The sequence below is a fragment of the Gallus gallus genome, chromosome 1, assembly GCF_016699485.2.
Source record: "Gallus gallus isolate bGalGal1 chromosome 1, bGalGal1.mat.broiler.GRCg7b, whole genome shotgun sequence".
Taxonomy (NCBI): domain Eukaryota; kingdom Metazoa; phylum Chordata; class Aves; order Galliformes; family Phasianidae; genus Gallus; species Gallus gallus.
In genome coordinates, this window is record NC_052532.1 from 136,157,609 (window position 1) to 136,184,570 (window position 26,962).

Sequence of the window (26,962 nt, forward strand, 5' to 3'; positions counted from 1 at the left end):
GTACTGTCTGCTTGATTTTGACTTGTACCAATCTCACCTCAACACTCCCATGGGCTTTTTATTTCAACTTTTCTATCCTGTTTCTGCAGCCCATGTTGCCTGCCTCTAACAGGCTAATAGTGACTCATGCAGCTCAGCAAGGCCTTCCCTTATTAAAAACTGAGGCGTGGGTCCTTTTTGCAAATGCAGCCCCATTCTCAGCTCTGAGGAGCCCACTGTCCAGCATCATTTAGAGGCAAAGGGTAGGAACCCTTTCAAAAGAAGACTGGTATTACTGTTGGTCAGCAGGTCAAGTTTATGAGGGGCACATCAAAAAGGGAGAGCCCCAAGAATGAGCAGCGCTGCAGGTGGGAACCTGGCTGCATGTTCAGCCCAGTACAGGAGGGAGCTGTGGGGAAGGGTGGTTCTGACCAGACCTGGGGAGCCCAACCTTGGTGTCAGGCCCGTGGGAGACACTGATGGGGTGCTTGGGGGCAGTGAGAGCACAGAGCACACCTTCCCTCTCCCTTCCTCTGTTTTCTCCCTTTCATTCAACCCTCTTTTCAGCACTCCTTTTCCAATCGGCTCTTTCTTTTCTTCCTCTCTCCCTCTGGTCTTGCATGATCCTGTTCCTTCCTTTCTGCCCCTTGCTCCCTTTTATTTTTTCTCCCCACTTTTACTTCCTAGCCCTGCTTCCCTGCCATGACACGACAATCACTCTCCCTTGAGTCATCCTTACTTCCCCCCAACGTCCCCTAGCACTCTGACGTCTTTCCCCCTTCCTCCCCCCCATCTCTGACGGACACAGTCCTCTCACCCCACTCAACCCTCCTCCTTTATAAAGGGATTTTCCTCTTTTTAATCCACCAGCCCACCGTTGCAACCTCACCACTCGGCGCACCGACAGGGGAAGAGCCGCCTTTGCGCTTCACCCCCACCCCCTGCGGGCAGACCCCGGGTTGGGGCACGGCCCCCGGGCTCAGCCCCGACACCGCCCCAGGGATGGACAGCCGTGCCCGGGGGACTGCGGGGCAGCACGGCGCCGGAGCCGAGGTGGGGCGGCGGGCACAGGGCAGCGGGCTCGGCTCCCCGACGGCGCGGCGGGAGGGAGCGGAGAGGGAGGTGAGGCGGGGGTGTGCGGCCGGGCGGGGCGGGCGGAGCCCCGAGGAGCTCCTCGGTGAGCGGCAGGTAGGGCGGCTCCGCGGGATGGAGCGCGGGGCTCCCGCGGAGCCGTCGGGGCGGCGGGCGGCTGCTGCCGGAGCTGCTGGGAGGCGGCGAGCGCGGAGCGGCGAGGTGAGAGCTGGGAGGGAGATGCGGGGTAGGCAGGGAGGTCGCCCGGGAGGGGTTCCCGGCGGTAGGTCGGGAAGCTGGCGTTTGCTGTCGTCCGACAGCTTTTGCTCTTTCCAGATGAAAAATGCTGGGAAATTAAGCCTGTCACTAAAGAGAAAGTGGAGATTTTTAAATACAGGAGAGGGCTGAGGGTGGAAAAGATGCAGCATTCCAAAACATCAAAGGATATCTTTTTCTGCTCTTGTTACTTCTCCACAGTTTTTATATTCTGACTAAATAGAGACTTCTGTAACTGACCACATGGCCAAGCTCTTTTCTACTATTCCACGTACCAAGCTATTTCTTGTCTGAGGAGTTCTAACAGTGGCAACTTGGTGAATGTAAGAATTCCATATTCAGGAACTGATTTATAAGAATTGCATAGCTTTCGGCCACATCATTCACTTTCCATTGTAATCAGAGGTTACAGTTGTTGCTTGTTGCTCCACAGGCATTTCAATTGGCATGTAAATCTGAAATGCTCATTTAATAAATTCACCACAACAGCCTTTTCAGTAACGATCTGAGTTTTCTTCGTAGATTGCTTCTGAAAAGCATCTTACTAGGCTTGCTTAAAGCAGACATATTATTGCATTCTCTCCAGCAGCCTTAATGAAATAGCGATCAAAGAACCAGTCAGGACTTCAACATGCCTTTCCATGTGGAGGGGCTGGTGGCCATAGCTGTGTTTTACCTGGCTATCCTGGCAGTTGGGATATGGGCTGCTTGGAAAACCAAGAACACCAGCAGCGATGGAGATCGCAGCGAAGCTATTATCGTCGGCGGAAGAGACATTGGCTTGCTAGTTGGTGGATTTACAATGACTGGTATGTAAAAGGTCTTTCCTCCTCTTCTTTTTTATCCCTAACCAGCACATAGCTTGTTAGTTTTCCATCAGAATGATAGAGAACTATAATCTGCATGCTACATAATACGTTATGGAGGAAATACCTATACTTTGTTTTCCAATTGCTGCTGAAATTGCTTAGTGAATGAAGTGTAGCATCTAGATAAAAACAACAAATGGTTTATGACAGAATATATTCCATATCCACTGCTTTCATGATCACTTGTAGATCAGACATGTTTGGAATGGAACTACAGAAGTTGTACAGATTAATAAGAAATCTAGTTTTGAAATAACTGTTGCTGTTGTTAAAGCCATCCAAGTTCATGAGTAATTTTTGCTAAGTCTGAGAAAAGCAAATATTATATGCAAAAAAAAAAAAAAAAAAAAAAAAAAAGATGGAGAGGGAGGAGGGTGGCAGCATCAGTTCAGAACAAGTCTCTAAAAGAATAAATCTGAACTCTTAAGTCCACTAATTTCTGCAAATTTACTTTGTGGATTTTTTAACATCTTTTGTGGCTGTTTGACAAAATAATACATTTCTGTGAAAATTAGTATCAGAACGAAAAGCCTCAGTGAAGAATAAGTTCACTAATTTTCTTAGCAGTGCTATTTGACTCCCAGAGCCAGTTGAACCAGATAAGTTGCATGGGTAGATAAAAGGTTCACAGCAGGGTCCAAAATCTCAGCTCAAAGCTGGGATTGGAACAAAAGTACATTACAAGAAAAGTGAATTGGCCCACCATTTTTATTTAAGCAATATAATTTTATTTAAGAACGATTCATTGTTTTTTGATATTCTAAATTAAGCTCTGGCAAAGTGCTTTCAATTCCCAAATTTAATTCATCAACTTATTTGTTTTCTCCTGTCTGGTTTCTCGATGTGTAATACAGAGGAGATGCATAAAAATTTGGGCCAGGAATTCTGTGTTCTTCTCCATCCCCCTGCAGAGTCATTTTGCTCAGTGAAAGGCTGAATATTTAGATAATGAGTAAAGGATGCTTGTAAACGTCATTGAAGTTTGAATCCAGGTATATGTTCTACTTATACCACTTTGCTGTAACATACTGGAGCACACTGAATGATGGTGCATTGGCAGCCATGTATCCATCAGCTACTGAAACTTTCAATATGACCAGATTCTACTCATGACAAGAGCTACTTTGTCTGTTTTCTGCTAAATTAAATGTTTTCAAGGGCACTGATAGCAGATTATTTTGCGGAGATACTGCTTTCCACAAAGCTGTAATAATTAGATTGGAAAAGAAGAGATGAAACAGTATTCTCCACAGAAGTGTCTATGATCGACTGCCTTGCCTGTGGAAGAAGTCATAAATTTGGTCTCCTTAACCACACTTTACAGGAATACTTTTCATAAAAGGTGAAGAAGAGATAAGACTTGAATTTGGGCTCCCTATATTACAGGCAGTTTCTATAACTGCCAGAATTCACACCCCCACACCCCATTTCATGCCACCTCTGAAGATAACATCATATATCATTTCTGTGGTAGAATATCAGACTGATCCTAAAGTCTTTGCTCAGGTCAAAGACACAGATTTTATACCATTGGGGTTTACATGCTTTCTCACTTCTGCCTTCCATAAATATGGCAGATAGAGTTTAAGACAGCAAGTAAATTCTGCTTTCACTTTGAGGGCACTGCAGCTGGCATGTAGAATAGGAGTTGTGCGCACAAGCCTGCAGAATCAAGGACTAATTCAATTTTTGTCTCAGTGAAAGTTGATTGGAATATGTTTTTGTAAAACCATAACAAAACAATCGAGAGTGAGTGTAAGCTGATCAAAATCCACAATAACTTTTACAAAATGTTTTCATCGTTCTTTAGAAACTGTAGTCTAGATGTCACACGTCACAACAACATCTCCAGAACTAGACGGCTGTTCAGATGCGCTTTTAATATTTTACAACTTGAGTTGTCTAAATAGTAATTACAAAGCAAAGCCTACCTGTCAAAGCACAACTAGATTTTTAAAATATCTCTAGAAATGATATTATTTTTATGTACGTGAAATACTTGGAGTAAGGGGATAAGGCTCAATTCTGTTTTTCTTGCTTGAGACAAATTCTACTGTGTTCCACGTGTATGAGCTACAAAACCGGCTGTATTTTCTAGGGCTGCTTGGTGGGGAGGATGGCAGAACTTAGCTTGTAAATTTAAAATCAAGTTGAAAGTGTAAGCATCGTGACTTCACAGGATAGATTCAAGATTCATAAGTATTTAGTTGATTTTCTAAATTGTATTTAAAAGCTTTAAACTAAGTGTACACCTTATGAATAATGGGTATGGACATATTTGGATTGGTACTGTGATCCTGAGCAAACAGTTTTAGTAACTTGTTACTGGAATGCCTCAACATGACGCCTATTGAAGGTCGAGTGTGTCTGCAATTATCAAAAAAAGGAGTGAAAATCTTGAATTCTCAATGGATCGCAACAGCTCTCCTAACATAGTGCCATAGTAGGCATGACTTAAATTCATGTATTAATTTTTTGTGAGTATAGGTAAAATGTTGAATTAAATATAAATATTCCTTAATTTGTGGGGTGACAATTTTAAGAAGTGATATCTGTGACAAAATTAAGCCTATCCCAATTTTGGTGGTTGAGATTAAACCCCAAAGGAAATATTTGAAATTACATAATCAAAATGCTTGCAAGTGCAACTAAAAATACCACAACCTATTGGCATCATTTTTCATTTTACTGGGATGGAGCTTTGTATTGTTTCACAAAAATAAAATAAATATTAACAATATTATCAATATTATCAGTATTCTGATTTTTTTTTTTTTTTTTTTTTTTGTAATCCTTGGGTCAGAAATTTCATTTTATAGAATAATTTGTGTGTTTAGACAAAGGATCATTTACAAAGAAGTATCAGAAAATCTGACGTACTAATATACATTGAGTTATATAAAGATTTTTTATGTAATAAAATATATTGAAAAAATACATATATATATGTGTATTTTTATGTTCCTCATATGAACTAGGAAACAAATTGCACTCCATATCCTAAGCATTTGTCTGATTATTCTTAGGGCACTTCCTTTAAATGGACATTTCTATTTGCAGCATTTTTGGGTCCTTCAGTTGGAAGGGAAAGAGAGGATTAAAATGGATTACTGCAAGTGTTTCTATAGATTATTAAATTTTATATTCCTTTTGTCTGACCTAGGGGAAAAAAAAAAAAAAAAAAAAAAACAGAATTTCACCAAAAAAAATTAAAGTAACTTTAAATTGTGGCTTAAAAAACCGAGGATCAGAAAATTAATATCTTACGATGAAATCTCTTCCTACCATATCCATTTATTTTCTTTGGAATGTATTTACTGATGACAGGGTAGCCTGTAACCCCCAGACAAAAAGCTGTGTAACACCTTTCTAAAGCTCTGAGGTCCCTTGCAGATGTTCTAGAGGAGTTGTGTACATACAAAAATTGATCAGCAGCTAATTTTCAGACTCCCGATCAAGAAAACAAATAATGAAATTATAAAAGAGTGCTAAATCCTCCATTCTAGCCTGTTCACCAATATCTGTCCATGGGGCATTGTTTTTGTCCCCGGCCAGGGGAGGACAATGGCCCCTACTGCACCCTACAGAATTGAAATGGCCTGGTCTCTTCCAGACAAAAATAAGGGAACTATGGACAGCATTCAAATTCTCCTTGGAGAACAGACACACCTTTAGTGGCAACCCCAGGCAAATCAGTGCCAGCCACCAAAGCCTTCTTGTGCCACAGCAGGAGTTCTGCTGGACATCTATCCTCGCCTATGCGAGGTGGGTGTCATTCGTTCAGAATTCATGCTTCTAATTTTTCCAAGGAAACAGGCATATACAAATATCTTTTTAAATATTTACTCAGTGACTTCTACTACAGTGTGCAGGTGATCATGACACATTCCATAAGTTTATATGGCTTGAGAAACAACAAGCAACACATATTCCAGGTGCACAGGGACTCTGGTAACCAAAGTACTGTATTTCCACCTGCTTCACTACATTCACATTCTTAAGAGGCAAAAAATCCCAAATGTCTGATGAACTTATATATACATTCTTTATTTCTAGCTCTTCCTGTCAAGAATCAGTGTTCACCCATCTTCTCCATGTGGTTCCACGTGGTCGTCACTCATCTCTGTAATGTGCAGTAATTCTCATTACTGAAAAGTCTACTAATATCAGGATATATAGTGTCACTTGTTTTGCCGCAGACATTCTCTGCATGCACATCCTGTGTACAAGTCTGTTTTGATATTTCCAACAACAGAATAGTCCATTCCTGTCCATCAAAATCCAGAATGGGCGACAATTGCAGTGCACAAGTTTCCAGAGATATTTGATTCCAAAGCCGTGGTGTGATTTAACATCAAGTTAAAAAATACCGTCTTGTAGTATTTAAGAGGAATCACATGTAAGTGGAAGAGTAGTCTGCTAGATTTACACTGAAGTTCTTTAGGAATTTTAATTGTCTCTTCATTGCTTGTATCCCCCTCCACTTGTTTATTTTATATACAGAAGTCTGAATATTGAGTAAGGAAAACAGCTTTCTATACAATTCTAAGTTTTTCATAGAATCATAGAATGGCCTGGGTTGAAAAGGACCACAATGATCATTGAGTTTCAACCCCCCTGTTATGTGCAGGGTCGCCAACCACCAGACCAGGCTGTCCAGAGCCACATCCAGCCTGGCCTTGAATGCCTGCAGGGATGGGGCATCCACAACCTCCTTGGGCAACCTGTTCCAGTGTGTCACCACCCTCTGGGTGAAAAACTTCTTCCTAATATCTAACCTAAACCTTCCCTGTCCCAGTTTAAAACCATTCCCCCTTGTCCTATCACTATCCACCCTTGTAAACAGCCGCTCCTCTTCCTGTTTATACGCTCCCTTCAAGTACTGGAAGGCCACAGTGAGGTCTCCCTGGAGCCTTCTCTTCTCTGAACTAAACAAGCCCAGTTCCCTCAACCTTTCCTCGTAGGAGAGGTGCTCCTGTTTTTACACAGGAAGCTTGAACTATGCATGTTGTGTAAGAAGGCAAAGGCTTTTGAGGCAAATGAAAACGGCTTTGCAAAAACATACTTGTAGTGACTTGCCTGCCATTCTTCAAACTACAGGCTTACGTTCATAAAGCTCACTCAGTAGACATCTGAGAAAACAAAAGACTTTTTTTTTTTGCATGGAATCTGCAAACAAAGAGATAAACTTCATTACATAATTCATATTCAATGATTTTTACAGATTCAATCACAAAGAAATTCTGTGTTTGAGATTTTTGGTCAGACACACTCAAGGTCCAAAATTCTCAAATGCAGAAACTTTTCTTCAAGGCAGAGAATTCATTAAGGGTCTGAGTTCAGTATATTGGAAATACTGGTAGTTTTTATACAGATGATAAGAAATATTAATGATATTACAATTCTCTTCTAGAATATGTCTGCAGGGAGTGCAAAAATATGTAAGTCAGTCTTTAGAACTTACATAGCAGCACGAAACTATCACATACCTATATGGTGATTTCCCTACTCATGGGGACAGGCCAGTCAGCAGGGCTGAGCTGCCATCATGATGGTGTGGGGCAGGATTTGGCTGCAGGATGGGTTAAGTCAGGCTGCACATGGCCTGCAGGCTGCAGGTTGGACATGCCGACATTAAATTCTTGTCTAATTTCAGTGCCCTGTGATTTCTGAACTGGGATGACTTAATCATTATATGGTTATTCTTCCTTGCCTCTCCTTTACCTCTCACTTTCATTTGAACAAACAAAGAAAATGATCATGTTTCATGAGTTATTATGCTTCATTCTTTGTAAAAAGGGGAACTCAGGCCCCACATTTTCACTGATTGTACAGAGTCCATCTGGTTTCTCTTTCATATGCTTAAGTTGTAAATTTTTTTGGATTAGGACTACCTTCTACAAAAGGATGCTATGTCTGGTACTTGTATAGTACACATAATAAAAAATAGCACTATTAAAAGTGATGACAATTTTGTTCTTCAGTGTGGAAGGTTTTTGTTCTCTGTGTGCATTAATGGCTTTTTTACCTCTTCTTTTTCAGCCACATGGGTTGGAGGAGGTTACATCAATGGGACAGCAGAAGCTGTGTATGTCCCAGGCTACGGTCTAGCTTGGGCTCAGGCACCTATCGGATATTCCCTTAGTCTGGTCTTAGGTAAGCAAGGAAATAAAGGTGATATTCTCAGATTTTGGAGTTCTGATGTCAAGGCCATCATCTGAAATGACATCACTTAGGTTTGATGAAATGACACTGAGAAAAACTGTTGCTTTTGTTGTTTTTTTCTTCTGAACGTGTGTGTTTTTTTAACCATATGTACTAGGTTTTATATATTCAGGGGTTTGTTTTGTTTTGTTTTGTTTTGTTTTGTTTTGTTTTGTTTGTTTTTAAGAGCCTTACATATCTGCTAAATATTACCAGGTTTCTCTGATAGTGTCTAAATCTTGGACTTCAAACACAGCACATGTCCTTGCAGGTTAGGGAATTGCTTAAATCTTAGAAATCTCCACTGAGAGACTAATTTTCGAATTTCATGCATGAAGTCTGGAGCAGAACCAGTTTCTTGCCATAAAGTTGAACTAAACTTCTTTTTATATGTAGTACAAAACTCAAAATCATGGTCAAAATGAAAATACTGAATCCTTCCATGCACAGCATCACTGTGTAAAATACAGACAGTGCTGTAATTCTTAATGCTCTATTCTCTAATTCCCAAAATTCAATCATACACCTTCTTACCTTTCATTAAAATAACAGCAATAAAAAATATCTTGTCATGTTTCAGCTGCATGGAGCAGCTCCCAACAGAAACATTGCCTTGTGAGCTATGATGAATGCTCTACAAAGCTGTCAAATGCATGCTTTCAGGTTTTGAACGGATCGTGCCCCATATGCAAGTGCTGGTGCAACTGCTTAGAGATGATATGTTTCCAGAAATGATCCTGTATTTTTCATCTTGTATTAGCATGGCTGATTTACTAGATTTTTGATAATACTTAGCCTCTCAGTCTATTTTGAGCCTTTTTCTCCTGGTCCTCCCAGCTAGTCTGTGCTATTTTTTTTCCCTTTTGGTTGCTTTTCTTCTTGCCCCTTTTATTTCTTCCTATTCAATTCAGTTTCCCCTCAGAAACTATGGATTGTCCCAGTTCTCCTGTGTTCCCAGGTGGAACAATTCTGCATTGTGCGTATTCCTCCCTGTTGTATGCAGGACAGCTCTACTTCCAATAGTAAATCCCATCCCTGAGAGCAGCTCTGAATCCTGTAAGGAAAACAGTAATAGTAGATCTGCCTAGAGATCAGTTGATGTCATTATCAGGTCATGAGGGTTATGATCAATCTGTGTCATTAAGTGGTCATTAGAATTATAGCCGTAAGCATCTTCCAGGTTTGTAGTCATTGTAGAATTGTCCCAAATCAATAGCCCACAAGAGGCTGAGTTAGTTACTCCCCTCATTTCCAGCTATTTATAAAGAAATCCAGACTAATTCCTTGGACTGATGAACATTGGCCTCTGCAGAGGAAAAAAACGTCTGTGCTGTGTGACCATACATCTCTCTTCAGAACACAGCAAGAAAAGCGTTTCTGTATGTGTGATAGATAAATGCAGATTTGGGATGAGGTGTTGTTTGTCCTTTAAAAATACATATAAATACAAGAACAGGATAACAGAAGAAATATTATTGTTTCAGGCTGAAAAGATTCAAGATTAATTTAACCTTCCTACTAATTCAATAATCTGCTGTATTTTTTCTGATTTTTCAAGTTCCAACGGTTAGAATATCTCTTAGTACCTTTGATGGATGTTTGAATAGCCTAACAGATTATGCTACCAGTGACTATTTTTTTCCTGCTGTAGTTGTATTTTGTAATGATGATGTAACAAACAGAATTGGTATAGGATTCACAAACAACGCAAAAGCAGAAGAAAAGATTCTGGAGGCCTTCTGCATGTAAATTACCTATCTAAAGACAGCGTAACAATAAAGGGCATAAATTGTGATTGTTAAGCTAGAGCTTTCTGTTCAGGGAACACAATGAATTGAAGAAATATCAGTGATATAAGGCAAGACAGAGATATGTGGAAAATCCTCTGTACAACACAATGAATAGATTCCCTATCTTGTGATGAAGAACCTAAGGATCTCCAAATACTGTACTGTTGATTTTACTAGGGTCTCCCTGGTTTTCTAGTCTTTGAGTGTAGCTTATGTGTTGCATTTCAGCAGTGTTACTGTGAGACAAGTCTTTTTGTCTGTAGACATGCTGATGTCAACTATGCAGATTTCTGTAGAGTGTCTATTTTGTTTTTTTTTCTGAGGTTTATACCTTTTTCTTCTCTTTTTTTTTCTTTTTTTTTTTCCCAGACAGATAGAATTTGATGATTGTATATTAGAAATAAGTTAGAAATGTGAGGACTTTTCAGTTACATACCTACGCAGTACATATGTGAGCCAGGCAGAGAAGAATTGTGATACATCAAATCTCCTGAATGTGCAAAGAAATAAGTGTGTGACAAATGTTCAGGGAACCTGACACCTGCAGAGCCCAGAAAATGTTTGACCTATCCTGCAGGTGTAGTAAGGTTGATTTAAGCATACATTATAAATCTGAGTTGTCCTGAAAGGATCAGTTTTGCTGAGTGCGCACTAATGAACCCATATTTCTGATCCAGAATCCAAGACTGCTTTATTTCTAGTGTAGCTCTATGTGAAAAATAAGACCTATACTCATGCTGGATTCTACTCTGTGTATGAAAAGACTTAGGTACAAAAGATATTCCCTTAGGCTTATCCAAACTTAGACAAAACTCTGACATCATCCATAGTGGAAGATAAGTAAACTGAACCAAAAAAATTAAAAAATATGTTTTCCATTACTATACTATAGACATAAGTGATGTGATTTTGCTTATGTAACTCTGTGGTTAGATGTAAAATTAGAGTTCCTAGCAAATATTTTACTTGTACTTATTTCTTTAAAGAAACAAAACACAATAATACTCATATTTTTACACCTTTAGTTGACAATCAGTGTTTTACCCCTTAATGTCAATGCATTACTCCACTACAGTTGGGGTCTTGTGCTACTTTTCTTTGCAGGTGGTCTGTTTTTTGCAAAACCTATGCGATCCAAAGGCTATGTGACAATGCTTGACCCTTTTCAGCAGCTTTACGGAAAAAGGATGGGAGGACTCCTGTTTATTCCAGCTTTAATGGGAGAAATGTTTTGGGCTGCTGCCATCTTCTCTGCCTTAGGTAAGGAATTATTATTTTAAAAATTAATTTGAAATAGGTGCAAGGGATTAAGAAAATCAGAAATGCATTAAGAAATGGCTTCAAATATTAGCCATCTTAGCCAAACTGCCCAGAGTGTGGCAATTGTCTCAGACCTATGGTAACCAGTAGTCATACGCAATAATGGTACCTCATTGATTATTTTGGTAATGGGAAGACATTTCTAACTTTTTTAAAAGAAATCCAGACTTTTTTCTTGAACGGATACATTTGAAAATGTCCCCTTAAGTGGTCCCTTGTCAAAACAGCATGGGAAGATTGAGCAACAAATTTCCTTTAACAGAGAGGGTAATGTGAGTGATTGCAAGTATCCCTTTTATATCCCGGCTGCCCCGGCTTCTCTTTTACATCACTGAGACCACAGGGGACAGTCAGAATTTCCCTGAAATATATGAAACATCAATGCCAATGCATCTGAACAAAACAATCCTTTACAAAGAAGGCCTAAATAAACACAGCTTTCCATAGCATAAATAATAGAAGTAAAACAAGGTTCAGATAAGTACATTTAAGTATTATTCGATTTGACATGGCTTTCTTCTTGACAAAATAAAGAAAATACTTAGGATTCAAAAAAGGATGTAGAGAATTAGTGGAACTATGACTCAATAGAAAATCACCCAACTACTCATCCAGTCCCGAGGAATAAGTCCGTTTCCAGGGTTTTTAATTATATTTCAGTTTGGAATTTAGCAATCCCTTCAAGCACTGAGAAAGTCCTTGAGCTGAAGCACCAGCAGTTGACTTTTACCAGCTAATCATACTCATAGTGAACATGCATGTGGTAATGCTTTCTAGCACAGCTATTTTAAACAGAAAACAAACTTTGAAGGTACTCTCCAACTGTGCTCTGATGAACTGCAAAGCAATGGGGAGCTTGTTTACCACAATTTCATCACAAAACCCTTAAAGGACTAAGAACAAACTACATGCTGAGGTGATAGGAGTTGAATAGCTTGAAGAACTCTCTGAGTATTTAGAATATACTTTCTTTTTGATTGAGGACATGCTAATATGTGATATTTCAAAGCAAATGTTGTAAATGCCTTTCTTGTAGCTTCATATTACCACTGATGGCTAAAGACTATAGAGGTCAAAGAGAGTTTTAATTTTAACTGTTCTGTGAATAGACGCACTTATATTACAACTCCTGATTTGCACACCTATCTTCACAAATGTATTCTTCATTTGTTGATCTTCCTCATGATTCCTAGCCTGGCAGGGCTATAAAAGGGAAAGACAGGACTTCCAACTTGTGCAAGATTTTAGAGCCTGTAATCCTGAAAAATCAGAATGTTGAGGGCTCATTGTACAACAAAAAGGTACCTGTCAGCAATCTGCAACTCTTACATATCACATGTTATTCTGAGTGTTACTGCCAGATACTTTCCACCACATGTATTCAAGAATATCCACCTGCTGTACCTGAAAGGACTAAAAGTTATTCTAAGATATTTCATCCAAATTGACCTAACTGGAAGGAGACGAATTTTTAAAACAATGTGTTAAAATACTACAATCATTTTAGAAAGATAGTATATCTATGGGAAGTATATAAAAACCTTGGCAGCTGTTGGAAGCACAGTACGGAGCACAAGGAATTTGGGATGTTTTTAGAGTGCTCTGATAATTTCATGACCAATTAAGGGAGATGATGAAGAGTTGCTCTTCTGAGCCTAATACTTGCAAACAAGGAAGAATTAATTAGTTAGGGATGTAAAAGCCAGAGGCAACCTTGGCTGTAGTATTCAGAAGATGATAGAGTTTAGAGAGGAAGGAACAAGGCAAAAAGCAGGACTGCAGCAGCAGATTCCAGGAGAGTACAGTATGATCCCTTCTGGGATCTGCTTGGAGGAATCCCTTGGAAGATGACAGTGAGATTCAGGAGAACTGGTTGATATTCAGGGATCACCTCCTCCAAGCTTCAAAACAGTCCACTCTGACAATCACGAAAATGAGAAAGTGTCAGAAGGCCTGCATGGATGAAAAAGAAGCTACTGTCTATACACATATATAAAAAGGAAGCATTCAAGAGGTAGGAGAAAGAACAGGAGACCTGGAAGGAATATGGAGATGCTGTCTGAATATACTGGGATGGGGTCTGAACAGCCAAAGTCCAACTGGATTTGAATCTGGCCACAAAGGGCAACAAGAGTTGTCCCTACAAGTACATAGGCCAACCAAGCCCTTTGGCGCTGTCTCCCATAATATGCGCATAGACAACCTAAGCGGACAGTGAGGAAGATGAAAACTTAGCAACCTGCTGGGCACAGAGGGCTGTCACCAGAATGGGGAGTCCAGCTGGTGGCCAGTCATCCATCAGAGTACCCTGGGGGTCAATACTGAGTCCTGTGCTGTGTAAAGCAACTTCACTAATGACTTGGACATTGGGATTCAGTTCCTTCTCATCATTGTGTGACATACTCTAACATAGTATCATTTTTGTGTTGTTATTGTTGTTTTTCCATAGGTGCCACGATAAGTGTGATCATTGACATTAATGTCAATCTTTCAGTCATTATTTCTGCCCTGATTGCAACTCTGTACACTCTTGTGGGTGGGCTTTATTCCGTGGCCTACACTGATGTAGTTCAGTTGTTCTGCATCTTCCTTGGGCTGGTAAGTTCGGCTTTTTTTGACTTTCTTGAAAAATTTGCCTTGAGCTTTATGACAAATGACAAATGCAGAGACCTTTTGCCCAGCTGAAATTCTGGAACTGTGCCTACTCTGAAAGCGAGGAGAAGGAGTATCTCCACTCACAGACCAATGGCTTTAAAGGGTCTGCATTTGCATCAGTATACAGCCCATGCTTTGGCAATACCACTGACACCAGGCACAATTCCTGGCTTTTTTCCTACCAGTCTGATAGTGCACTCTTTTACTTTTCATTCTCAGTATGTATCTAATTCAGAACAGGACTGGAGAAGATTGACTGTCCATAAGACTGTAGCAAAGGCACTGGAAGGAAGCATCAGATGCAGAGAGCAGTCAGTAAAGCAGTCCAGAAACTCTGGAACTGGACCTGTACAGCCAGTATTCTCCAGTTTCTCCTTCCTATAGCTGTCACCTACGCAGCTTACTTAACCTTCTGCTGCAAATCATCATCTGGGTTTTTCCTCCATTTCCCTCCACTGACCTTGGAGACTGGGGAGTCTCACAAGGTGACCGTGCCATTTGAATATGGTGTTACGATTCACCCATCAGTTATCAGTGATACGGCAGTGGATAGCCTTTTCCCTGCTTACTGCTGTTCGTTGACTCTACTCAGAAAAACATCAGTGCGACAGGGGTCAGATCACAAGGGTGCAGTCAAAGAAGCTGCTTGTTTTTGCTTGCCAGTGCTAGTCATAGATTGTCACAGGTGTGCAGAGATCTGAGACAGGCTGAAATAGAAGGGGTGGCTCAAGGTGTTGGAGCTGAATGACACCTTGGGGACCCTGAGTGGATTCTCTGCTTTCACCAGAGTTCTCATGCAGCCCTAGGGAAATTGCTTCTGCCAGAGCTTGCACAGATGGCTACTAGCTAACCTTGTGTGAGTCCTCACTCTGTGGTGTCCTACTGTGAGGCCTGCAACCTTATTTGCAGAAGTGCTAAGCATTCCCATTTGTAACTGACTTCCTGGGAATTGTGCTAAATACTCTGAAAAAGCAAATACAAGTTCCAGCTGGCCACCTCCAATGAGAAGTTATTCCAGAACAACTTCTCTCACACTTCTTTTCTTCATCTGCACAGTGGGGTAAATGCTGTCTCCTTCCCTGAGGTGTATGTTAGCATTTGTGAACCATTCAGTTTCCACAGATGGTATGCATTACAGAAATTCCCCAAATAAAGTAAATCACTCATGCTCTACTACAGACCCTCATTTTATGGGAACAACAACATGATCCCATGATTAAAGTTGGCGTGAACAGGGAGGGGGAGACAAAGGTTGTATAGCAGTCTTTTAAGTGGTTGGATCTGTAGTTTTAATAGTGTTCTTTTTATCCAGATTGGGCTTTTTATGTAATTTCCCTTTTAAAGTAAGCAATAACGCTGACATGTAGAAAGAACTGTATTCATAACCTTAGGAGTCAGGAGAAGCTTCAGATAACACTTAAACAGTCATGCTGTAGGTGAGGGATTTTAGATGAGATAGGACACTTTCACAGCAAGTTTCACAGCAGAAGATGTGACAGGCTCAGTGTCCCAGCTTCCCCTCCAGACTTCGGAGCATTTTGTGTACCCGCTGGCACACAGTATTACTCTCCACTACTCTTAATGTTTCCTCCTTACCAGAGACATGATACTTGTTCTAATCACTTCTGTTCCCTGCGCTGGCTCTTCATTCAGACGCAATCTCATCCTTATGTCTTCATAAACCCTATCCCGGTCTAGGCAACCACATACTTCCCTGGTTTTCTCCTTCCAACCCCAGATAGTTTCCTTCCTTCCCTCCTCTTCTCTACCCACAGTTGCAATTCTCAGCTCCTGCCTCTGTCTTTATTTTGCCCAGTCACTCTGCCTGATTCTGTACTCTATCCCTATCTATTTGTTGTCATCTCAGCTGTATTATTAATTCTCCATTCTAAACTCTTTGCTGTCATATAGGAGTACTTTTTTTTTTCTGGTTTCCAATCCCATGAGTTCCAGATCTTTCTAATACCTCTTATTTCTTCCCTGAACTTCTACTCACAGCATAAGGCCCCAAAATCTGTTTCACTTCCACAAGCCATTGTTTTATTTTTGCTCCATTCAAAACAGTGAATTTCCTACTCAAATTATAAACAGTTCAGAGAGGGTAATAGGAGAGAATCTGAGACTGTATCCATGTTAGCAAGTTGTACAGTGCCAAGGTAAAAATACAAGATCATCTGTTCTATTTTATTGTTGATACAGTCCTGGCACTGTTTTGGCCCATACCAGCTAGTACTTTCCCAGACAATTCCCAGGATCAGGTCAAGGCTGTCCTGTTTGACAGGAAAAGTAAGTCTAGTTGTATGGATATAAGCTAGTACTTGTCAGTGATCTGCAGAGCCAGAGAAAATGTCGACTTGTTCTGTTTTCTAGTAGAGTGGTAGTCCTTGAGATCACAAAGAGCTATATTGCTGTCAGGAGCTGGAATGGATTACGAAAACTAGTAATGTATTTGCAATTTAGTCCTTATTAAATCCTGGGCTGTATCTTGAAGGCTGCGGGTGGACCTTTAGAAATTTTCCCTAGTGAAAATCTCAGCTGAGTATGTGCAAACTACAGCTCTTCGTAAACTCATCACTTTGACATGTTTGAGATTTGAGATTCACAAAGAAGAATGAAAAATCCACGTCATCCTTCTTCTCTGTGAATTTCTCAAGCAAGTGAATTAAATTAAAAGAGTATTAGCATCCTATCATTTTGGCAATATGTTTGTCTTTCCTTCAAAATCTCTTGGAAATGACTGAAACATTTTGGTGATATTTTCCAGAAGAGCCTAAGCAGACACTGAAAAGGGAAATTTTCTTCCCAGGTGCTTAAATTGGAAAAGTTTAATATGTAACTGAGAGACTGTACTTGATAAAAAACTCGATAAGCAACTTGCTGCAAAACATAGCAATAATTCATGTCTTCTTCACACATTGATGCAATAATTGTGCTACGAAGTAGAGGAAGATGTTTGAAGTTTCACCTCCTTGCACCTCTGTGCCCTTAAATGTGTTCATTTGGGCTATGATAATCTGCATATTTTTGGCTATCACTAAAGGCTTCAGGGTGCTGTGCTTGCAGTTGTCTGTTCCCTAGATTACTAAGCCTGGTTTTCTTCTTAGTATGAAGTGCCAAGGTCCTCCTCACAGGGAGTTAATGAGTTGAAAAATGAACTGGAAGACAAATACACAAAAAGAAAACCCATCCTCTGGCTGGAACTGTTTCACAATTGATTTTTTGGCTCAGATCAAAAACATAGAGAGGTAAAACAGCCAAGAGCTCAGAGTAAAATTGTTCTCAAGGTAGAAAAGTGCTGTAAAACACTGAGTATTGTAATACACTGGAGTATTCTGGAGCAAGACATGCTCTAACACCATCCCTCTCTTGCCATGATACAATTTTCATAGAGTCACAGAATTATAGAATGGCTTAGGTTGGAAGAGACCTTAAAGATCACTGAGTTCCAACCCCCTGCCATGGGCAGGGCTGCCCCCCACCAGCTCAGGCTGCTCAGGGCCCAATCCAACCTGGCCTTGAGCACCTCCAGGGATGGAGCACCACAGCTTCTCTGGGCAGCTGTGCCAGCACCTCACGGGCCTCTTTTCCAATTCAAAGCATAAATTAAACATTTTGTTGATTTAGAAAGAAATTTGCAAGCTTTCAGGTTTGATGCCTTGTGCCTGTATACTCACAAATCCTGTTGCTTTCGCATGCAGGTTTATATGTAGATATTTGTCTGCAGTGTGGTCCAAGAAAGGTTGTGAAGACCATATGTGGAGTTTAGGGAAAATATAGTGAATATGTATAAATATGTTTCTCTTGCTGATGGTATGACTTCCACTGATAAATTTTGTCCTCATACTCATACTGTCCAGGAGAAAGGTAAAATATCCAGTACTCTCTGGAGTTCGGAGGTGTTCTGGCATATTATCTGGCTATTTTGCAAGTCAGCTTGTCGTTCGATCTGCAGAGTACAAAAGAGAAACAGACCAATGCTCATAGGTATATCATGCCTTCATTAGACCTGAACAAACTGTTGTTCTTTGGTTACAGTGGATCAGCGTACCCTTTGCGTTGTCCAATCCTGCAGTGACAGACATTGGTTTCACAGCTGTGCACGAGGTGCACCAAGCACCTTGGCTTGGAACTATTGGCTCACTTAACATTTACACCTGGCTGGACAATTTCCTTTTACTGGTAAGTGATGGCTTATCTTAAGGACTGAAGCACCTTAGCGCTCCCACTGTGTTACTGTAACAGCTAGAAAAAGCAGAGTCTAGTTAAGAGTTTCCAGTAACATGAAAACTTTTATCTTCTTGATTCCTGTTAATTATGTACATCACTCTGAAAGTAATGCACCCTACTTATTTCCATGGAAACTACAACAGATACAAAGGGCACAATAACACTATTTGATAGAACAAATTCTCAGCTACAAAACACTCTTTTTCAACACAGTCACCACCATCAGCTATGCATTTTCACCAACTGTGAACAAGAGCCTGCATGCTGCACTCTTAAAATCTATACCAGTGGAGCTGACTCACTGTCACTATCATCACTGCTGAAACGCACTACCCACCACGTCATTGCTCATATCCGTGGTTTGGTCTCTGTAAATGCAAGCGTTGATGAATGTCAGTGGGTGCCATTTATTCCACATGGAGGAATTCAGTGATACACTTTTGCTTCATACATGTTTCCGTGTCAAATGCCATTGTGTCTGTCTGCCTCTCTGCTGCCATCTGTCACACAGCAACAAAATGTAACAGGATATTGGTGGAAAGATTCAACATCTACTGACATACCACCAACATCCTCCTCTGACATCATGGGCCTACATCATAACATTACTTTCCATGCAGCCCTTGTATTTCTAAACATTTGAATGATTTCAGAGAAATATCAGTAGAATACTATAGCACAGCTGTCAATATCAGCCTTGCCAGGAACACTGTTTAAATATTGTCAGACTGAAAGATTTGCCTTATGCTAAAATTAATTAAAAGTGTGTGGCTAACACTTGGGTGATGTCATTCTTGGCAAAGAAAGGCAATAAATACATTATACAAATGATTAAATATACTTTAGGTGTAGGTGATGTAGAAAGAGCTTTGCAGAGATGGATGGATGAATTCATCCACGCCAGAATGAACTGTGGGTTTTCATTATTTAATACTCATTTGTTACACATGGGATTAGTGGTTATTAAGTGCTTTCCATTAGAAGGTCTAGCAATGCTTGCTAACGTTTTCCATTCTCGGTGTCCCTGAGCAACTTTATAACATTTTTATTATTATATTCTAGTTTGGGATTTCTTTCTCTACTTTTTTTTCCTAAATGATCTCAGCCAAAAATCCTCAGAGTTTTCTGACAATAGAAGTAATAAAATGCAACATTTTACCCGGCATAGGTTGCTTAAAGATTCATAGACAGTCAAAGTATGACACTAGCACACGTGGCTGAATTCTGTGCCATAAGGCCGAAGGTTTCATTTCTGCTGATGACCAAAGGAAAGCTCTGATGCTGCCAAATTGTGACACATTTCCTTTTCATCATGTTTGTTTCATTACATTTCAAGAAATTTACACATGCCTGGAAAGCTTTGTTAAAATAACATTATTAAGGCTGCAAAGGAAAGCACTCATAAATAGTATGCCAAAATCTGAGTTGCTTGTGAAGCATTCATTTGGCCCCTTGTGTGCATGAAGCTTATATGAAACACCTGTATACACACTCTTAGGAATAAACACCTCCTGCCTCATTTAGCATGTTAAACTGGACTGTGCACTTTTAGTGAGCAGTTTGCTTTGTTTTCTTTCTACAGTGCTTAGTCATAGGCACTAATTTACTTAGTGGAGCCTACTCAAATCCTGCTTTGAAGAGAGGATTTTAGCACATGTTTTTTTCAGCCTTTGATAATAGCCTTTTATGTTTTATTTTGTGGGTGTAATTTTAAGTCTCATATTCGTCTCATATCCACAAAACAAGAGAAAGGTTGCCACCATAAAAAAGATATATATGAAAACAAAAGCAACAACAACAAAAAATCCCACATTCTTTTACTGCTTTGTCCATCATTTATATTGGTATCAAATGAGTCAAGACAATGGGAGGATCATTTTTCATATTCTCGTGTTGAATATATACAGAACTTGTTGCTTGTTTTGATAGTTATATGCATTCATATAAGGAGATAAAATCTTGCTTTGCAATCCTAATTAATGTAATTCTGGGGGGGAAAAGGATACTGGAGGCCAAATTCTGCAAATATGAGATATGTCAATAGTATTTTATAACTTTTTGTAAAGCTTTATCAAGTATTTACTGAGCTCACAATGCCTTAGGATTACAGAGACTATGTAGCATTGTTTCTAACTGTACAGAGAATAACTTCTCTAAAAGAGTGAGATTTAAGTGGGCTTACAAAGATCTAACATTACTTGTGAGAATGGAAGTTACAGCTGTTACTAACTGAGTGATAAGCAATAAATGAAAGAGCGGCAATGCAGCATTCAAGTGATGCTTCTATGTGTTCTCTATGTGATGATAACAAAGAAGTCTGGTGTCAGCTCCTAGTAATGGAACACTGCTTATTATGCTTGCAGACATTTGGAGGGATCCCATGGCAAGCATATTTCCAACGAGTTCTTTCCTCATCTTCTGCCACATATGCTCAAGTTTTGTCATTTCTGGCTGCTTTTGGCTGCATTGTGATGGCTATTCCTGCAGTACTCATTGGCGCGATTGGAGCATCCACAGGTAAATTATTAAAAAATGAGTAATATAATAAATGTGTGAAAATCTTAGATTAGGCAGGTGACATCATTAATCAACCCATGACTTCATCAGCAGGAGACTGCGTTGAAAAATAATTTTATGGTATGTTTTTCCCAAGGGAGGTTGCTCCATTGTGGTGGTTCAACAACAAGGACAGCTAAGCTCCACTACATCGCTCTCTCACTCCCCACCCTCAAAAGAACAGGGGCAGAAAATGAAAGGGAAAAAAATATGTGGTTTGAGACAAGGGCAGAGAGGTCACCTACCAGCTACCATCACAGGCAGAATTAACTCAGTATTGGGAGATTAATGTGATTTGTTGCCTATTGATAGTAGACTAGAGCAGTGAGAACTAAAAGCAAGCTAAAATCACCTACTAATGTTACTAATGTTAATGAGTGACTAATAATGTTATCCATGACACACTTGTGTCTATATTTCAGCCTGGAACCAGACTGAATATGGTGTTCCTGACCCCATTGCTAATAAAGAAGCGGATATGATTTTACCAATTGTGCTCCAGTATCTTTGCCCAGTCTACATCTCGTTCTTTGGCCTCGGTGCTGTATCTGCTGCCGTCATGTCATCAGCTGACTCTTCAATTTTATCAGCAAGTTCTATGTTTGCTCGGAACATTTACCAGCTCTCATTTCGGCAAAATGTAAGATTATATTTCCATTTTTACTTCTAGAGAAAATTTTAGGCAAGAGACTTTTACTAGGTGAAGCATAGACTGCCATTTCTTAGTGAAGCATCTACTCCATATTCCTGCCTATGACTAGAAAAAGTACAGCATTTCTTTGCTAACAGTATATTGAGTAAATTGAAAGTCAAAAATGTTCATGGTTGTGACTGATGACATGGTTGAAAAAGATGACGGAAGGCAGATTTCAAGTGTTTCCGTGGCATTGCAGTTTATTCTGAATAGCTCCTAACTATTGTTGCAACCACAGGTTTTACTTAAAACTTTAATGAAATGAGGCATCTTTCTGACTTACTGGCTTATTAGGAAATCACTCAGGAAAGGTACAGAGTGGGCTCGTGAGTCATAGTTTTTGTTAGGAAATGGAGAAGAAAAAAATCAGATGCTGAAAGTTTTTTTCTGGTTGATATTGTGTTTATTTTCAAAAGTTATTTCTACAACTGTTGTTTTTTGTCTGGCATTATCAATTTTTTCCATATGCACAAAGGTTAATGACTTTTTGAATGGCAACCATTCCATTCCAAAAGCCCTTGTTTTTTTCTTCAGTGCTTGTGATAGAGTTATTAGCTTGTGAATATTGCTGAATGTCATGAAAAATTCCCTTTTACAATGTCATGCCTTATACAGAATCTGATCATAAATGAAGGCATACATATACTACCATAACACTGCACTTTTTTTTTTTTTGCAGGCCTCAGACAGGGAAATCGTATGGGTCATGAGAATCACTGTTTTTCTCTTTGGAGCATCAGCAACAGCAATGGCACTGCTGGCATCATCAGTGTACGGCCTGTGGTACCTCAGCTCTGACCTTGTTTATATCATCATATTCCCTCAGCTCTTGTGTGTGCTATTTATTAAAGGAACCAATACCTATGGTGCCATTGCAGGATACTTATTTGGCCTTGTTCTCAGAATAACTGGAGGAGAACCATACCTCTACCTTCAGCCCTTGATCTACTATCCTGGCTGCTATCCTGATGAAAATAATATCTACGTCCAGCGATTCCCATTTAAAACACTTGCGATGCTTACCTCCTTCTTTACTAACATTATAGTCTCCTACTTAGCCAAATACTTATTTGAGAGTGGGACTTTGCCACCAAAGCTGGATTTCCTTGATGCTGTGGTTGCGAGGTACAGTAGAGAACATATGGACAAAGCAACACTTGTAAAAAGTGACAATATTGTATTAAACGAACTTGCACCTGTGAATCCACGACACAGTCTAACTTTGAGCTCAACTTTCACAAACAAGGAAGCCTTTAATTATGTTGATTCAAGTCCAGATCTGTCCAACACTGAAGATAATTAAAAAGCGTGGCACCCACAGACGAAGCAATGCAAAACACAATATTCTACAAAGAATAGTAAGAGGCATTTTATGGAAAGAAAAGCAAAACTTAGGAATGAAATGCCACTGCACAATCTCTAATTGGTTCTACAAGCAGGAGCATCCGTGGGCAGAACTCTTTCCTGTTATTAACATGTTGGATTAGATCGAGTGTTTCCCGACAGGTGCATTCAGATCCCATTCTTTTCACCCATAACTGTAAACTATGTAATTAAAAAATATATATATTTACAATTGAAAATATAAGTAGCAGAAAAGTGCAAAAGCTATTTAGGTAGGACATTATATGAAGAGATTATACTACAGTCACTCTGAAGTACTACCAGCCAACATTTTATTGGCATTAAATGAAAGTATATTGTCACAGCTGTTAGTGATTTATTTCTAAAGAACTAAATGCCTGCACAAAGACAGATGGATAACTTCCCTAGGTTTTTGTTCAGGAATTTTTGTCCTCATAAAGGATTTCAAAGAATACAAATTTAGTATTTTATTATTATTTGTATAAGACAGCAAAATGTGCAAATACTAATAAATTCTTTATGGATGTTCTGAACATCTTATAGTCTTAAAAGAAGTTAAAATTAAATCAGTAGTTAAAGTGATGGTATGCCTAATGCAAGATGACCGTTAAGCAAAGTATGTTACTATAGATTTTCTTCTTTCCTGTGTTTTGTGGCTGTCACCAATGGAGGAGGATAAAAATTTTAAAGCAATAATTGGAGTTGAGAAATTCAACTTGTGAAAAAAAATGTCTGAACTTTTATATAGTAAAAAGAACTTAGCAGTGTTGTGGAAGGAAGCCTTACCTTGATTTATCATAAAAAATGAACACTAAGCAACGCAGTCTGACACCAAGCAACCATAACAATGGAGGAAATAATATTAAAAAATAGGAAACTCAAGAAGGCTGCTTGAAAATAGCAGATGGGGAAAATACCCAGATTTCATTTACTAAGAAAATATATTCTCGAAGACAACAAAAAGTCTTTTGGCTTGGCCTTACTGAAATTACTCTGGAAGAAGAGTAGATTTTCCATGGAAAATCACACTTTCTCAAAAGAGCCTTGGTGAAGAGCTTTCCATACCTGTATTTACCTCCAGAAGCAGCAGCAGCTTGGAGGAAACCTGAAAGGAAAGTTGAACTCACAAGTGTAGCAAAATGCATAGCAGTATCTTCAGCTAAGTGCTGGACTCCTTCATTGACAGCCACTCTCATGGGCCAGTATGATGCCTGTGGGGCACCAGCAGCATCCAGGCACAAGTGAGACCGCTCATAAACGATAGTGCTGGCTAGAAGCAAAGCAGGGAAGATTAAGCCTCTTCTAAACTATGGCCTGGCCAGCAGAGAGCATTCAATTTGGTTTCTGTTTGCCCACAGCCAAGATGATTATGTCTGTCCTCGTTGGTACGTGCCTTTCACAGTGGGAGATCTAATAGCTAGATTTCTATATTACTAAAAGTTATACTCCAGTAATTCTTTTTAATATCTACACGTCACAGAACATTCAGCTGTAATCCAGATACTCTCCTGTTGCTGATCACTGGTGAAAATTACTTCTTTAACATTTACAGCAGGAGGAACTATACTGGAGGATATGAAGTGTAAGAGTAGGTTTTGCTGCTAAAGGAAGAAGCCATCAACTTGTACATTCAGTGTTAACATAAACTTTCACAAGGTTGAATTCTTAGATATGTTTTTGCTCCTTTTGTGGAGTTTTAATGGCATATATATATACTATATGTAGATAAAATTAATTTTAGAGATGTTATTTTTTTCTCCATACACTGCATTAGAAATAATACTGCATCTGAGTTCCAGATATGCATTGTGAACTGCAGTACTACTGCGCGAACAGGCACTGAGTGTGCACTGGGTGGAGGGAATCAAAATCAGGATCTTCACAGAGTCAATACAGCAAAGAAAAGAAGAGAAGGTTCTGTGGCATGAGGGAACGATCTGCCACTGAACTAACTTCAGAGTGCTGAGGACCTTCCAAACTGGACACGAGCCCACTCTAATCTTTCCTTGAACCACAGAAAAGAGAAGGGGAAAGGGATCATACGGAAGAGAGAGAGGGGAGAATGGAGCCACTGCTGAATTATTATCCACGTCTGTCCAAAATCCACTAGCCTGAATCTGTTTCTATGAGAAAATACCAAGCCACAGTTTTACCCACTTCCACAACGAATGCTTTACATTGCAGTTCCAAATTAAGTTAGGATTTATATCTACCAAGTAAATCGTCCTGAAAATTTTCTTACTTCTGTCTTGGCTAAGAGTTGAGAGAATTTCACTATGAGAAGCTGCATATTGGCCAGCAGCAATTCTACATTGCGTATTTCAGAATTTCCAGTAGTGGGGGAAGGAAATGGGCAAAGGGATTCAGCTGGGCTCTTTTGAGGTATTTTGATTCCCTTGTATCCCCTCATTGCCATAAAAACATAAAGGCCTTTAAAATGCTCAGAGAAAGGTTAAATGAAAAATCAAAATATGTTACCCTAAAAACTTCAACCCAGATGCTGTCAGTATTACCAGAATGTTTTATACAATTTATCTTACTGAATATTTTTGTGAAATAACTGTGAATTTCCTGTTTTGCTGGAACTGTTTTTTTCTGGCAGAAAATTATTCCAACAAGTTTTCCTGTCCTCTCTGAGAAAATGTAAAGGTTATTGCACCGTTTCAAGTAGCACACCATGGAAGATTTATCATGCAAAGGGGAGAAGAAACATCGAAGACTGTTCACAGTGTGACATTAGCTCTGTTTTCTACTTGCAAAGTCTTCACGTTTCTTTATGTGAATCCAACAACAGCTGCAGTGACTGCAGTGGTGAGCTTTGCTGTGGATTGGATGATTCTGAAAGCCAAATTAAGACAACCCCATGCAATGTCCATTCACCAGTTTTCTTGCCTTAGTTCAACTACCCTGCCATTAGATTTATACAAAGCTGATCATATAACCAAAGCCATACCCATGATTAACAACTGCGGAAAAAAAAGATGACAGAATGCAACCAAGTTGTTTCCACAAGATAAATGCCAACAATATGATTCTTCAAGTAAGCTTTACTTTCATGTGAATCATCAAATGTTCCTTCTCCACTTTTGCAGTTTGTAGGTAGTGGTAGTGTGCACTAAATTGGAGCTACAATCAGTGAAGCAAATAACTCATCTTCAAACACAGAGGTTATTGTTTCTGAGCCAATGATTTCTGAATAAAATATTTATATCATGTTCATGCATTTCACTTCCTGATTCTTAACATTTGTGAATAACACTTATTCAACAGAGTTTTTTACCTCCTTTGCATGAGATATGTTCATAAAATCAAGGTTAATACATAGCTGATATGTCAAAAAAAGTTACAATTTCATCTATATTTGTCTATATAGGATGGTATATGTACTATAAATAACACATGCTTTTGTGAACCTGAACTGAATGTAAACACTAAGTGGATCAAATAAATAAAAGTCAGATTTAGTCTTTTATTTTCATAGTACAATAATTTAGTATTTCAAATATAAGTATCATAGGGGAAAAAACTTTTACTCACTTTTCCTTCTGCCCTTCAAGCATATTTGATCAAGTACCATGTGCAATTAGACAGTACGTTATTGTAAGTCTGCTATTAATCAGAGCAGTATTTGTGGCTGTTGTTAAAAAAAAAAACTAAAAAAAAAAGTATATTTTTGTCTGTGTCAGAAATTATATATTAAAACTACTACTAACAAAACAGATAGGAAGCGTAATATGGATATATATATGTTTTAACTTCATTTGTATCGTCTCCAATAGTGCCCATGCAATTCAGGAAACTATTGTCTAGTTTTGGGTCTGTTTTGTCCATCTATTAAAAATAAAGACGTTTATTTTATTATCACTGAGCATCGTATGAGGTTTTGTGTCACAGGGACAGAAGTGAGGGGACCCTCATGTGGGTGATCATTGGGGCTGCAAGGAGGCCTCCCTGTA

The 26,962-nt window shown here is 39.3% G+C and overlaps 1 protein-coding gene across 4 annotated transcripts; it reads left to right on the forward strand.

The window, feature by feature from the left end:
- The first annotated feature begins 844 nt into the window (after positions 1-844).
- Positions 845-26,867, forward strand: SLC5A7 (solute carrier family 5 member 7). Of its 4 annotated transcripts, none has more exons than XM_046926564.1 (9): positions 845-1,101; positions 1,913-2,135; positions 8,238-8,351; positions 11,294-11,449; positions 13,959-14,107; positions 18,200-18,343; positions 20,755-20,908; positions 21,370-21,587; positions 22,321-26,867. In XM_046926564.1, exons 2-9 carry the CDS (start codon positions 1,958-1,960, stop codon positions 22,942-22,944), a joined length of 1,737 nt encoding a protein of 578 aa, XP_046782520.1. In that variant the 5' UTR covers positions 845-1,101; positions 1,913-1,957; the 3' UTR covers positions 22,945-26,867. The 4 variants fall into 4 exon arrangements, with proteins under 4 accessions (XP_046782520.1, NP_001001763.1, XP_046782531.1 ...); NM_001001763.3 differs by having other exon boundaries at positions 845-1,032; XM_046926575.1 differs by having other exon boundaries at positions 845-1,032; positions 1,916-2,135.
- The last annotated feature ends 95 nt before the right edge of the window (positions 26,868-26,962 follow it).